Genomic DNA, 15,915 nt, shown 5'->3' with positions numbered 1-15,915 from the left:
AGGAGAATCACTTGAACCCGGGAGGCAGAGGTTGCAGTGAGCCGAGATCGTGCCACTGCACTCCAGCCTGGGCGACAAGAGCGAAACTCTGTGTCAAAAAAAAAAAAAAAAAAAAATTCATAATGTTTTAAGAAAGTTTATGAATTTATGTTGGACCACATTCAAAGCTGTCCTGGGCTGCAGGTTGGACAAGTTTGCTATACACTTTAACCCCTCACATTACATATGTCTCTTCCATAATAAACATTTTGAAAATAGTAGCAGAAGCTGAACGATTTTTCAAAGTATCCTGAGACTTTTTCGGAGGACATCATTACAAAGAACATTGCTTTAGGCAGAAAGGTTAGGGTCTGCAAACTGTTTTCAGCTGATAAGGGCCTCTTACTGGTTTGAGTTTATTTTGCTGAGAACCAGTGAAGAATGACATTTCAGGAAAACCATTGCAGCTGCAAAGGCAGATGTTGTAAAGATATGACCAAGAAATGGCAAAGGTTGGAATTTAACACTTCGCTGTTGATTGTATTAAATCATTTTTATTTTTTCACCATTGGGGGAAAAGAAAGGCCTGGCCAATGTAGAACAGGAGATGAAAGCCCTTCCCTGGTGAGCTCTAAACTGTAGAACTTTCTGCCTATAAGTGAGGCCTCCCGTGTCCTTGCCATGCCTGGGACACCGTCACTGAGGTCAGGACTGCCCTGGGCTGGTCAAATCCAGGTCTCATAGGAACTGGACCATCTGGGAGGAATCAAAGTCCGCTATGGAAAATTGCTATAAATTCAGAGTGCAATTAAGAAGTCTTTTGGGAACCAGGCTCAAGCCTCTACAGAGAACTGTCATCTAAAAGGCTGTCTTTCATCCCCGGGTCACACCCTGCTGGGGAAGTATAGAGCTACCCACACAAAGCCAGGCAAGGGGCCAACATCTGGGCCCCCCAGCTTCCTCCCACCTTATCCCAGGTGCGAGGAGGCTGCCTTGGCTGAGGCATCACAGAGACCCTGGAGGCAATGGATATTTACCTGAACGCAACTCCTTGTTCCTAGAGAGAAAGGGCAGGGGTGTCTTTCTTCTTTTTAAAGTAAGAATGTTATGATTTCCTGCTTGCCAGTTGAATTTGAGCTGCCTCCTTCTTAGTTTGTAGCCAACTGAGATGAATTAGAGGGAAGGAAGTAATGGAAGAAGGAGGTCTTGTAAACACCATTCTTTCCTTTGAGCGACTGAATCCAAACTCAGTGTGGCCCCCTGGACTCCCTTCTAGAAAAGGGGGCCTTATCAGAGAAATGCAAATCAAAACCACAATGAGATACCATCTCACACCAGTTAGAATGGCAATCATTAAAAAGTCAGGAAACAACAGGTGCTGGAGAGGATGTGGAGAAATAGGAACACTTTTACACTGTTGGTGGGATTGTAAACTAGTTCAACCATTATGGAAATCGGTATGGCGATTCCTTAAGGATCTAGAACTAGAAGTACCATATGACCCAGCCATCCCATTACTGGGTATATACCCAAAGGATTATAAATCATGCTGCTATAAAGACACATGCACACGTATGTTTACTGCGGCACTATTCACAATAGCAAAGACTTGGAATCAACCCAAATGTCCATCAGTGACAGACTGGATTAAGAAAATGTGGCACATATACACCATGGAATACTATGCAGCCATAAAAAAGGATGAGTTCATGTCCTTTGTAGGGACATGGATGCAGCTGGAAACCATCATTCTCAGCAAACTATCGCAAGAACAGAAAACCAAACACCGCACGTTCTCACTCATAGGTGGGAACTGAACAATGAGATCACTTGGACTCGGGAAGGGGAACATCACACACCGGGGCCTATCATGGGGAGGGGGGAGGAGGGAGGGATTGCATTGGGAGTTACACCTGATGTAAATGACGAGTTGATGGGTGCTGACGAGTTGATGGGTGCAGCACAACAACATGGCACAAGTATACATATGTAACAAACCTGCACGTTATGCACATGTACCCTAGAACTTAAAGTATAATAAGAAAAGAAAAGAAAAGAAAAGGGGGCCTTGCCTCAGAGAAAACAGCACGTGTTCATCTGCTACTCAGACTCTCCTGCGCTCCTGCCAGTGAACACTGTTGCCTGGGCCTCGGCTCTCCAGGCAGTGTACGTGTCCTTGAGCCTGCACCTGCTGACAAACCCCTGTGTTACAGGCCGCAGTCCCTGTGGCAGTAAATGCTTATTAGTGGAAAAGAAAATTCCAAAATAAAACAGTCCAATCACTTCCTTTAACAAAAAATTTATTTGAAACAGGTTTGCACAGACATACACCAGTCAACAGGATTGATCAAAGCCACAAATCACTACATTCTCCCAAAACTTCTAAAAACACAAGTAGATGCCCTTCATTTATTCACTCCAGGAGGGAACCCAGTGCACTATAATGTGCTGCTGTAATTTAACAACCAGAGGACATTAAGAGGACGTGAAAACGGTAACACTTCTAGAGGGAGGGAACAAAAAGCCCCACACACCATAGAAGCGCTCACCACTCTGCTGGGAGCCAATTAAACATGCCCCCACCGCCCTGCTTCCCTCTGCATAACCAGATTAAAACCTCCCCGTCGCAAACAGTATTTACGCAGTCCAGGCACAGATGTGACAGCAGACAGGAGAGCACACGGCTTTGCTCGCATGAGAAAGAGGCCACAAATATGATGTATTTGAACGACAGTTCAGTGACCTGCAGCCCCATCCTGCAGCTGGCCCTGCTGCGGCTGCCTGCATGGCCCTCGAGAGGGAGGCTCGGAGGGAAGCGGCACTGCATAGGCCTGAACTTGGCCATCCTGGGCAACGGGGGAGAGTGCGGCAGGAGAGGAGGGTGAGTTTCAGTACTGACATTGATTTTATCCACGAAAACCCAAAAGTCTTTACTGTGCAGGGAAAGAGAGAAACTCCACGACAGGGCAGGTTTCCTTTTTCTTTTTTTTTTTTTTTTTTGGTGGTGTTTATTGATTCAGCTATAAACCATATATCAGGCTATCTCTAGGAATGCAACAGACTCCAATCCCATTGGAAGTGAGTTCACAGCCGGCTCTCTGGGCTCTCTCCCTCTTTCCGGCCTTTTCTCTTTCACACGGAAGAGCTTACCTATAAAAGGCTCTTGATAAGCTCTCTTGACCCCCAAGTTTCCTGGGCAGGGTTATTTGGACAGTGCTATCACTCCAACTTTCTTCTTCCTCTTTCTGTCGTAAATCAAAGCTACCTGACACTTTGCGCCTGACTTTTAAAACAAACAGGTCTCCTTTCTTTCTTCAGCCAGGTCACAAGAACTGCCTATGGGCTAATCTTGAGAGCATGTTTTTCTTGGTCTGAGGCCTGGGAGAAAGAGCAGAGTGGATATCTCAAAGGCAACTAGAGCCAGAGACTGTCACTTGAAAACGCGCCAGCCTGGGTGTAAAAAGAATCCCTCTTTTGTCCGTCCTCGGTCGGGAGAGCCGAGGTGTTCCTCGGAGGTTAACTTAACGCTGGATTATACAAGGGGTGCGGTGCGGGGAGCTCGCCCTTCTTTTCTGCTCCCATTTGTTTGTGGCTTCTGCCCGTTAAGATTTATGTTGGCTCAATGCTCTTTTCTCCTCACTCAGGGTTACATCCCGGATTCACAAATCACTCATAGCCAACAAATTAAGAGAGCTTTAAACAGAACATTAGTAACAGACTGGGCATTAAGTGAACATCAGGTAAGGTGAAGGGGAATGTACTGATGGACAACTTGGGATACTGAGAAAAAATAAATAAATGAAGGGTACAACACATCGAGCATGCTGGTCTGTTCCTTTCAAGGATACCTAATGATGTCATTATGGGGGTCTTGGGCCCTCACCTCCGAAACCCATCCAAAACCCTTCTAATAGTCCTTCTTGGCCTTCGAGTTGGAAAAATGGCTAGAATGAGGTTAAATAATCTCCCCCAAGGCTATTATGAGCCGGTTAACTGCCTTGAGCCAATGAAGAACCAACAACAAACCCAACTGATGTAGATTTCCTTTTTTTGAAGGGAGTGGGTTTTAACTGTCCCCATCGTTATTATTACGTCCGTGTAAACATTTACATGAAGAAAGCATTTCTTGAATGTAACAGGGAATGCCATGTTTTGACGCATTTCTTTGCCAAGTTATTATTTCAGGCTCTGCTCAGCCACCATTTCCCTGTTCACATTTTTTTATGGATCCCAGGAGATAAAGGCTACATTTCAAATGCTGAAGTTAAATCACTCCTTGAATTACTTTGAGACAATGACCCTGGGCAGTAACTCAAATCCTGGTTGAAGAGTGTGCAGTCTTTTCACACGTTCAAAACTAAAGACCACCTTATCCTATAGCAGAGTTTTGCAAACATTCAATTCAGCTATAGTCTAAGACATAAATCCCTTGGAACAGAAGTACCTGATAAAAATGCTTTATGGTTCCAAACAACAAGATTAAAGGTCATTATTATAACAAATGGAAATTATAGACGACAGCTTTCTTTTTACAAAATTCAACCTTAAAGCCTGCAATATTTACTTATATATGCATTATAAGACATTAGTTACCTAGACTCACTTTTCCCCCCTTTTCACCACTTCTTGACAAGTTATTACTGATTTTCACAGCCAGCTCCCCATAGTGAGACAGACCTGAAGCCTTGTCAAGGGAAAGAAAATGTCAACAGAATTCTCAGCTGAGCTCTCCGAAAGCCCAGGTTCACTTCTCAGGATAGTCCTCTACAAGTGTTAAAGAAACAGCACTCCTTGCTCCAAAGCACGTTTTGTACGGTGTACAGAACCAAAAGAGTTACCACGTTTTTGTCTTCACGTGCGCGTGTGTGTTGGGAGGTGGGCGGACATAACCGTGGTCAAGCAGCCTGGAATATTCTGCATTGAGGCAGGACAGACCCATCAGCTCCACTCCTAAATTATGAGCGAGCCCGTTCTGATCAGCACGGAGTATTAAACCAGACAACCCTGCTCTCCTGATCCGTGTTTTCCACAGCTACCCTTGCTGGCACGTGTCCATGTGCAGTGGAAACCCAGAACTGAGCCCAGAGCATAACTGGTCTCTTCCTTCTGCAGGGTCATCCAGGACAAGAGAGACTCAACACAGGACTGGGCTGTGTACAGCAGTAGACCAAGGGTTGGCCTAAGTGGATTCTGCCAGTTTAGCTCAATCCAGAGTCAGGCCCTGGAGCGCTAACCGAGTGTGACCTGCCAGCCTGTGAGTCAGTTAGTGTGTGGCAGAGTGACAAGCCCCATGTGGCATTTTCGCTGAGCTGACAGCCAGCGTATGCAACCTAGTCCAGTCCACCCTGCCCCAGGGAAGGGGTTGTGTGTGACACTCTGACCTCAATTTGAAGATAGGACAAATGACACAGCCCCTGAGTTGGCCCTGGCTAAACATTATATATCACATGTAGTGACAGCTGCTCCTCCTAGAAACCCAATTTAGTCATTTGGCTGTAAGAATGCTCAACCACATGAGAAGATAGAAAGTAATGTCTTCTAATGTTTTCTTCTGTGTGCATCCGTCATCATTGCAAAGACTGTTTAGTCTACTTCTCAAGAGAATAGGAAAATACACCTATAATTTAAATCCCAGAAAATATGAACTCTAATGTAAGAAATAAAAACAAAAACCCCAAACACACACAAACACACAAATTCATAATTCTGATTTGGAAGGCTTCAAGTTCAAGACAGAGCTAACTGTTTGACAAAGAACTGAATTTCTAATCCACTCTTTCCAAATAGGCTTATTTCCCAAATAAAACAAAATATTAATAGTTACGATGCCTAATGCGCATTCAATTCCAGTTTTCGTTTCTCCTCTGTGTTTTGGCCATCACCTTTCTGGGTGTGCAAAAAAAAAACCCATACACCTTGGTTTGTCGTGTTAGTCATAGGCACATTTTGTGTTACAGTTCCTGCATGACGATCCTTCAGTCTCACTGGGCACTCCAGTATTTAAAAATGTTTTATGCACCTTGGGGAGAAAGGAATGGCCCTTTTGGGAGCCTCACCTGTGAACTGCATTGTTCTGCTGCCCCTCAGGCCCTCTCTGCATCCTGGTCACCTCCTAAGTGAGGATTTGTTTTCTTAGTCAATGCAAATCATGTTTTAAATGATTTCCATGCCCAGTAAGTTGTACATTTCTGAAAATAAAGGGTTAGGAAGCAAAGTGCACTAATGTGCTATTTCCTAATTTAGCACAATCATCCCCACGGGGTTTACTCATCCTCTGACTCTAGAGCTAAGAGCGACAGGTGTGCTCCTTCGCTGCACAGGCATGTTAGAAATTCATTCATTTCCCAACAGTGAAGATCCAAAACGTGCTCTGAACTCCCATTTTCACCAGTAACAGCTGCCCAGAAGTATTCAGGCCATCCAAAAATCTGGCCTGGCAACCAGAGCAGAGAACAGGGTCCAGGCAGGTTGTTTAGTAAGGGCTCCAGATGCTCACATTCATGCCTGAAGGCATCTAGGTTTGGTTAAGATTTAGAGTGTGGGACTCTGCAGTTGGGAAAATCAGTGATTCAGCACTTTGCTTCCTTGTCTCAGAATTCAGGATATGCCGTATTCTGATGGGTACCTGTGTCTAACACTGATGGGATACAGAAAGGAAACATGTCGGTGTATTTAAAAAAAGGTGCTTCCCTGAAATGTTTGGAATTCTTTTCAATTAAAACTGCGTGTGAAGCTCTTGTTTAAGCTCTCATACACACTGGGCTGATCATGACAACTGTCTGGGTCTCAGGGTTCGTTTCAGAGTTTCTACTGCGGAGATCTGGTGGCGATTCCTCTGTGTCCTCCTCTCACTGTCTTCCGTGCCCTTCCTTCTCCTTCTGAGGACTTCTGTGGTCGTCTTGTTCTCCCCGTTCAATGTCCTATACTCTCGCATCTGGGTTTACTCATCCTCTGACTCTAGAGCTAAGAGCGACAGGTGTGCTCCTTCGCTGCACGGGCATGTTAGAAATTCATTCATTTCCCAACAGTGAAAGTCCAAAATGTGCTCTGAAAGAAGCGTGGGTTCTAACGTAAGTGGATGCCAAAGACCCAGCAGTCTGGCTGTTGGGAAGGGGGTATTCAGAGCCTGACCACGGCTGGGAGTGCTGAAGGGGTTCTACCACCGCTCTGACCTGTGGGGCGGCCCCATGTCAGACAGAGGCAGAGACATTTAGAATATATGCGGAAAGGCGATGCTTCTTTTCTTTCTTTACAGAACAAAAAGGGCGGGGGAAGAAGGAATTTTTCGCATCTGTTTCCGAGTCTGCAGTGGAACAAGGAAAGGCGCAGGTTTGGGTTGGCTGCCCACCAGCCGCCATGCACTGAGCGCCGTGGCCAGCCATGCAGCAGGTGTCGGGGTGAGGGACGCCTGGACACGGCGGCGGGACTGGGCCGAGTGCACCTGGAGAGGGTGCGGAAGACTCTGCCAGGGCATCAGTCGGTTTGCCCTGCTGGAAATGTGGCTAAGAGGTTCAAATAATCTTCTCAGGTTGACTACCCCGACATAGAATTTTGTGATTTCACTGCAATCAAGAAGTTTATGCCAACTTTACACAAACAAAACAGGAATCAAAGCAGGAGAGCGACCTGCCTACAGTGAGGTCTGCATGTGGCCCGCTGGATGTAATCTGTGAGTTAATCAAACAGGAAGCAAGTGTGCCCTGCTCCAATTACACAAGACGGGCTTCTCACGCAACATAAAACTTTCCCTTTCTCCCAGGACAACTAGTACTGATGTTTAAATACTGGTGAAACATAATGTTTTTAATTTCACACCTCACAGAGCACAGTTGACTGCTTCATAACGACGTAAACAAAAGTTAGGCTAAGCGCTGCAAACAAGTTGGGAGGGCAAAGATAGCTTCCCCTGCGGTCTACACTCCAGGTTTGCAGGTTTGCAAGGGAATATGTAACTAACAAACTGCTTGGCTAAGGCCACAGAAATGTGTTTTCTGGTGTTTTGGCTGCAGACGCCAGTCTTTTCTGACAAAGATGTGTTAACACTGGGTGCAACAAACTGAATCTCTTTCCTAAGATCAGTCAGGAAAATTCAAGTCTTACTTCTTCCTGCATTTCTTTTTGGTGGTGTCATAAGCACGGATGACTTCTTCCTGACTCACAGCTCCGTGTTCTTCTTGAGAAAAAGCATACCCATCTGAAAGTGAAGCACACAGGAGAAACTGGTTAACAGGAGAACTGGGGGAGCACACTAGGTTTAAATACGCTGCTTTTTTGGCAGCGTGCGGGCGAGTGGTGTGCGACACCTGGCCTCCTTAGCCTTGGATAGTTGGAGGCTTGAGATGAAGAAACCTGTGGCCATAGAGGGGCCGTGGCGGCCGTGTGCAGGCTGACTGGGGTCCCATGGTTCTCGCTGCTGATGCTGGGATGGGAACGGCTCTGAGGGTACGTTTCCTATTTCTAGGGGGCTGCGGCTGAGCTCAGGGTGGGAATCATACACAGTGGGTCACTGGTCCCCATCTCCACTTTCCCACTGCCAGTTAAGAGGAAATACTCCCGTCTGCCTGATGCCGCAGGAGAGCCGCTAATTTATGAAGCTGAAAACATGCCAGGGAAAACACATACAACACTAACAGTGCAAGCTGGCAAAATGCACGTGATGCCCGGGGCCTTCTTGTTTGTTTATTTATTTATTTATTTGAGACACAATATTGCTCCATTGCCCAGGCTGGAGTACAGCGGCGTGATCCTGGCTCACTGCAGCCTCCGCCTCCAGGGTTCAAGCAATTCTCCTGCTTCAGCCTCTTGAGTAGCTAGGGCTACAGGCATGCGCCACCATGCCCAGCTATTTTTTTTTTTTTTTTGTATTTTTAGTAGAGATGGGATTTCACCATGTTGGTCAGGCTGGTCTCGAACTCCTGACCTCAAGCAATCTGCCCACCTTGGCCTCCCAAGGTGCTGAGATTATAGGCGTGAGCCACCGCGCCCAGCCCTGTTTTTAAATCGAGACTGATCTGGACTGGTAATAAGTAATCAAAGTAGGGTTGTTTCCGTGTAAAGAAAGAAAAAGGTCACACAATAAAGTCAAAAGGAATTTAGTGATTGACTGGACCTGTCGTCACAGGAAGAATGGTTCTTACACAATCAGTTCATATACTACTAATAAAATAAATAGTAGCCAAGACTCATGAAATGCCATGTGTCTAAGACACTGTTCTATAACATAGAGCTCATTTAATCCTCCCAGAAACCCTATGAGATAGGTGGTTATATTCCTCCCACTTCACAGATGGGAAAACTGAGGCACAGAGATATCTGTGACCTGCTCAAGGTCACAGGCCTCATGCGTGGCGGAGCTGGGAAGCAAACCCAGGATCCACACTCTACAGCCGAGAAACGGCTTTAGTGTTCACAAGCCCAGAGTGGGGCTTTGCTTCCAACTGGCCCTTCCCACAAAAAGACATGTATAAGGCCCGCTCTCCGTAGGCTAATCCTTGTGTGTCAGGGGTCTGGAAAAGCCCCACAGCTCAATTAGACATTCTGGCCAAAAGACAGCACAATTGAAACCCGACAATCTTGACTTCCATCCGTGCATGCTTACAACTTGTCAGGGGAGCTGTGAATTCACTGTCATACTCTTTAACAGGAGAAAAGAAGTCGGAAAGTGTGCCCATGTATCAGTTCCTGGACTGCCTGCTAATTTCCTCAGACATCTGGCTTAACAAGGAAATTTCTAGAGTATCAAGACGTACAGTCACAAGACAGAAGAGTCCCCGCGCGATGGAGAAGAGGAGGAGATTTTAAAAGAAGACATTCAGGCTGTTTTCTTACTCTGTGTGTTCCCATAACTGAGAGTCCCAGTCCAGGGCTGGCTTTCCGGCTCTTCCAGACGGCATGCCTGCCAGCCACTGCCTGAGAATGCCGAGGGCTCAGGGGGTTATCCGGGGAGGCAAGGGCTTGTCCGCAGAGGTGGCCTGAGAGTTGACTGAGGACATGGGCTGAGCAGCAGAGAGGAGGGCCCAGGCCAGTGAGGCCATGGGAGGAAGAGACAGTAGGTGGGAGAGAAGGTGATGCAAGCTGAGCCAGGCGAACAGAACAGAGAGGAATCCTCCACAGGGGGCTTTTGTCTACTTGCTCACCTCCATTTCTAGCAAAACAAAACCTACAACCCAAACATTCCCACCACGTGGTAGCCACAGTGAAGCAGCTCCCAGACCAGTGTGAGCCCCCAGATAGCTGGGACCAGGAGCAGGTGGGTCCCTGAGCCTGAAGGCAGCACCAGCCGGGAGGGGAGCTCCCTTGGAGGCGAACATGCTTGTTCCAGCCTTGGGTCCACACCTAGCGCACTTGAACTTCCTGATACTCAGGGCTTTAGAGCCTTCACGGGATCTGCTTCCAAGCACTGAAGAGCAAAGGCCACCCCTCCTGTTCTCCTAAGAGCTTTTGGATTTTCACCAAGTTGCTTAATCAGAAATCAGCTGGGACAAGGAAACCTCCGTTGCCCGGCTTTGGAGGAGCTGCCCCAGCCTCCCGCCTCCCTCTGGCACCGTGTGGCACACACACTCTCATCCCAAATCCTGTACAAGCAGGTCCTTGTGAAGCCTTTCTACTGCAATCCAAGAGGAGACGTCTTTCCTTGGGATGTTTCAAAGCAAAATCTAGCAAATAACACTGCCTCATCTGCTCCAGTAACAAGGTAAATAACACGGCCTCATCTGCTCCAGTAACGAGGCTATGTACTGTGGTCAACTTGGACAATTGCCATTCTCCACTTCTTTAATAAGGAACGTTTCTAGTACACCTCTGATGTCTTCCTGAGGGGGCCTGGCAGAACAGCAGCTGCAATGGCAGGGTCACCACCGGCTCCACAGCTGCTGCACCATCCCAAGGGCTGCTCCTCAGTCCTACTGAAGGGGTTCTGAGTAAGGAACGGTCACCCCAAAGAATTGGACATACTCTTTATAAACTCTTCTAGTGGCAGGCTGAGGACTACTGAGCTCTCCACCCTGAAGACGTTCTTCTCCACTTGCTTGTTTTTATCTTAGATTCTGGGGGCCCCAAGTGGCTGCAGCACGGGGTTGGGGTGGTGGCCAGGAAACAAAGGGTGGCTCTAGTCCTTGCTTGCTGCTACTTGTCCATGTGACTTTGGGCTCTTTAAGCTCCCTGGGTCTTGGTGTACTTTTCTGTAAATTAAATGGCTTGGACCAGGGAAGGCACAAGTTCTCTCCAGCTCCAGTCCTCTCTATGGGCTCCAGGACATGTTCATGGCCTGTCACACCCACGCTGCAGGATCCTCTCCCTCTGTCAGTACCAGTTCGCACTGCGCCCACATGGAGGCCTCCGCATCCATGCCAGAAAAGAAAGGGCTGGTGTTTGGTGTCAACAGTCTGTCCAAAAAGAACAATTAACTACGTATTATATCTCTTTTGGCCTGCTTTTTTCTCCTGGTTGTGGGGAGCTCACGGAGACATAAAAATAAATTTGGGAGTGTCCTTTTGGGAAAGGTATCTTAGCCTTTGGAATAGTCTACTTCCTGTTTAAATGGAAGGTGCAAAAGCTTTTTTCTTCTATTTATCTTGTTTTCCATAACATGCCTGTGTCTGCTGGAAACCCAACTCCGGGGGCTTCTTCAGCTCATAACTCTGTCACTTCTTCTGTGTGCATTAGTGCCGCAGCCACAAGGGCCTCCCACGGGATTGCAGCGGGTAATTCGGCCCCCCGGGGTGGGAAGGGTTTCAAGGTTTTCCTCTGAAGAGACAGGCAGAGAAGAGTTCCCCCTCCTGTTGTAAACCTCCCAGGGTAAGTGGAGCACCCCGAGGTCTGTGCTAAATGTCTCCCACTATCCTCCCTAGTTCCCATTGTTCGCACCCACCGCCACATTTCCAGCATGTTGTACGCTAAGACTTTCTTAACCTTAACCAAGAATGAAAGTGGAGTCTACAATTCAACAGTGAAAGGAGGATGGCCTGATACGTTTATCTTGGGAGAGGGAGTCCTCCCAGGTTCAGATAAAACATTTTCCTCTTAGAAAACAGGCCTGGTGGGAGTTAGAGCTGTCACAGGAGGAGTTTTACTGGAAAACCAGACACCATCACCCCTCAACCATCCCTGCCTGCCCAGCCTCCGTCCCACCTGAGGAAGATAAAGACCTGCTCCCAGCTCTGCCTCCTGAACCTTTAACTGCCATTTGCATCCAAACAGGGAGCTCAGAGGAAGCCTCCAGGTCTTTGCATCCCCCACTTTCACTCATCCTTCAGGAAGTCCAAGCAGCCAGAAAGTCCTGATGGGGGCCTGGAGGGAGCTCTCATGGACCCAACTAACTGAACTTTCCCTGGCTGGCTTCCTAAAGCATCTGCTTTCTAAATAGCCACAGCCAGAATGGAGGATGGAATTGTGTAGGTGAAAGGAGGTGGGAAGATAGATGGATTTCTTAGCTGTTTTGTCTTCTCTGGGTAGAACATTTGGTAAAATCCATACAATCATGTCATTTTTTTTCATTATTTTGGAATAAAACTCCCCTTAAGTAGCATTCCTTTGAATCTGCGCTCTGATAGCATCTTAATGAAAATAGCAGTTTCCTGTCTGGAAAGATTCCTAATAGCCATAGAAATGAGAAGACCATGGGGACAATGAGGAAATCAGACTGTGTAGGAAATGCTGATTACAAATATTGTATGTTGGTGGCTCACAGGAACTAAAATACTACCAAGATTAGAGTTTTTCCTGCCAGTTTCCTGGACAGACCCAGGGGGAACATAAAAGGCTGAGATCTGCTATATGCCCGTCCTGCACCCCAGGACCAGCTCTGACCACCCGATGATCTTCTCTGGCTATTAGTGACAGAAATGTCCTAAGTTATCCATCAGGTTCTGGTACTAGTCACTGAGTGTTTAAAAAATATGGTGTGATTTTAGAAGCCTTCTTATTTCTTATATTTATTCAGTAGATTTTTTTTGGCCTTCCAAATATTGACTTAAGAAAAGCATTTAGTAGTTGTCTTAAGACATTTATGACTCTCCCATAAAAATTCTCATTTGGTCTTTGATCACAATATATATCTCGTGTATATTCTGTCTATGGTTATTTTGAAACATTCATCAGAGAGGCAACACGGCTCCACAGAACAGACCCTGGGAACCTGTATGTGTTTTCTCTGTGTCTGGCATACAGAAGGTGCTTTACACCTACTGTCATGAAGACTCACAAGGACTGTGTAAGATGTATATCATTAACATTCTTTTTCTTCCATAGGAGAAAATAAAAATTTAGAGAAATTAAGTTTCCCAAAATTATTCAGCTAATGACAGAAAAATAATACCCAACATTTATTGAACGCTATATTGCCTATACTGTTCTAGGTACTTTATCTTTATGATCTCATTTAATCCTCCTAATTGAAACTGACCCAATAGTCCCACAGACAGTTTTTTTTTTTTTTCTTTTTTTAACATAGAAATGACCCTTCTGGGCTTAAAGCTTGACACTTATATTTGTTTTATCTGAGTTCCTTCCTCTGTAAGGACCCCCAGGCCTCTCAAAAAGCAGCAAAGATCTGAAACTCACCCAATGATCTCATCCAGACAATGAGATGCTAAGCCCCTCATTAATCTTGATTGCTTCCTTACCCATCCTGATTCCTGTTTTCTTACACATTGCTAACATTTCTTCCCTGCTATATAAACCCCTAATTTTAGTCAGTCAGGGAGATGGATTTGAGACTAATCTGCCACCTCCTTGGCTATAGCACCAGATAAAGTCTTCTTCCTTGGCAATAACTGTTGTCTCAGTGATTGGCTTTCTGTGCAGCTGTGGGTGCACTGGACCTCTAGCGTCCAGTAAGTTCTCATATTACCCAACTTTACAGATGCAGAAGCAGACATTAAGTAAATTGCCCAAAGTCACAAAAAAGTAGGGGGGCAGGGACAGGAACCCAGGCAGCCCATCTCCAGAGGGCTGCCCTACAGTTAGCACTCCTGTCCCATCAAACCTCTTGACTTGACCTCTCTTTTGGGCCAGAGTCTGAGGCTGCAATCCAGACCTCGTGGCATGCCACTGAGCAATGCTGGGCCAACCACTTTCTGACCCGAGCCTCTGCTTTGTCTCCTTGGGGTGGCATTAGCCACCTCCCAGGGCAGTGGAGCATTAAAGGACAGAAACATGTCAGTCCCCTTCTTCCCATACGATATTCCACATGGCAAAGTGAGGACAGGGAGTAGATCACTAAAAAGCAATGATATTCTATCTCCCTCCTTCTCTCTCCATTGAGAGAATCTGCCAATACCTGTTGACAGGCGGAGCTCAACTGAACACAGATCCTTCACTGCCTGTACTGTGTGAACAGTGATTCTTTCATAAACCTCTCTCTCCTTCTCTCCTTCCTTCCTTTCCTTCCTTCCTTCTTTCCTTCCTTCCTCCCTCCCTCCCTCCCTCCCTTCCTCTCTCTCTCTCTTTCAGATGGAGTTTCACTCTTGTTGCCCAGGCTGGAATGCAATGGCATGATCTTGGCTGGCCACAACCTCCGCTTCCTGGGTTCAAGTGATTCTCCTGCCTCAGCCTCCCAAGTAGCTGGGATTCCAGGCAGGGGCCACCACGCCCGGCTAATTTTGTATTTTTAATAGAGATGAGGTTTCACCATGTTGGTCAGGCTGGTCTTGAACTCCTGACCTCAAGTGATTCACCCACCTCGGCCTCCCAAAGTGCTAGGATTACAGGCGTGAGCCACCGCATCTGACCCAACTCATCTCTTTCTGCCAGTTTCCCTCTAAACTCCTCGGGAAGGGAAAGGGAGGCAGGGAGTAGGTATGGGAGGAAAAGCTGGCATGTGCATGTGATGGGGGTGGAGAGGGGCTGGGGAAGGCCGCAGGACCCAGAGAGGCAGGGCTGGGTTGGCCTTGGCCCTGGGGAAGGTGGCCTGGATCTGCCTCAGCTGGGATCTGATGGCTGGATTGCTAAAAACAAGCCCACGAGCTCCCCCGCGCCGAGCTCCAAAGTCTGGGACAGGGGAGAGGGGATATTTCACAGCCTCCCACTCTCCTCTGGAATCCGGAGGTGAGGGCGGGGGTGGCAGGGGGACGTCAGCCTTAGACGTGGGGCAGCCTTCCTGGGAGAAGCATGATGTTCTTCCCCAATGATGGTCACTGTTTCAATCAATATGGCAATACTACACAAAACAGTTCATGTCGCTAGCTTTAGGCGCAACAGTTTAAAGGTCATACTGCTTCAACCTTAAAAAAGTCCTCTTGGGAGGCTGATGGAAGGATCATAAACACATCAGGATTTAAGGATTTTGTGGTCCCAGGGAATTACCTACACTCAGGCTGCACGTTCCTGGGGCCAAATACACATGTTGCAGTTCCACTTCCAAACGCGCGCCCCACCCGCAACCCCCATCAGCACCCACCCAGCCCCCCATCAGCCCCCGCCCTCCACCGACACCCACTCCCCATCACCCCCGCCCTCCACCGACACCCACTCCCCATCACCCCCGCCCTCCACCGACACCCACTCCCCATCACCCCCGCCCTCCACCGACACCCACTCCCCATCACCCCCGCCCTCCACCGACACCCACTCCCCATCACCCCCGCCCTCCACCGACACCCACTCCCCATCACCCCCGCCCTCCACCGACACCCACTCCCCATCACCCCCGCCCTCCACCGACACCCACTCCCCATCACCCCCCCTCCCCCCCCCGCCACCGACACCCACTCCCCATCAGCCCCGCCCGCCGTACTCACGCGGGACGCCCTGCTGCAGGGAGCTGCCCCGGAACAGCGTCGGGGGCGTCTTCCGGCCCAGCCTCTTGATTAGGCGGTCGCGCTCGTTCACCCTGCAGATAAAGCAAGCGCGTCAGTCTCGACTCACCTGAACACTCGGGTTGTACAAGGAGACAGACAGAAGGGGGTGGGGTGAGGTAGGGATCACCTCCCCACGTCG

At 47.8% G+C, this 15,915-nt stretch overlaps 1 protein-coding gene across 2 annotated transcripts in view; it reads right to left on the bottom strand.

Annotated features, from left to right (window-relative positions):
- Positions 1-7,761: 7,761 nt before the first annotated feature.
- The window catches only part of ATP8A2 (ATPase phospholipid transporting 8A2), a 653,085-nt gene continuing 644,931 nt past the window's right edge, over positions 7,762-15,915 (bottom strand). For both annotated transcript variants that reach the window (XM_028837283.2, XM_028837285.2), the window contains 2 exons: positions 15,717-15,808; positions 7,762-8,173 (listed from right to left, as the gene is read on the bottom strand). In XM_028837283.2, the coding sequence (XP_028693116.1) occupies positions 8,076-8,173; positions 15,717-15,808 (190 nt within the window). In that variant the 3' untranslated portion in view covers positions 7,762-8,075. The remainder of the gene's footprint in view (positions 8,174-15,716; positions 15,809-15,915) is intronic.

Source organism: Macaca mulatta, chromosome 17 (assembly GCF_049350105.2).
Source record: "Macaca mulatta isolate MMU2019108-1 chromosome 17, T2T-MMU8v2.0, whole genome shotgun sequence".
Lineage (NCBI taxonomy): Eukaryota > Metazoa > Chordata > Mammalia > Primates > Cercopithecidae > Macaca > Macaca mulatta.
The sequence above is the reverse complement of the archived record's forward strand: the minus strand, read 5'-3'. Positions and strand labels throughout refer to the sequence as shown.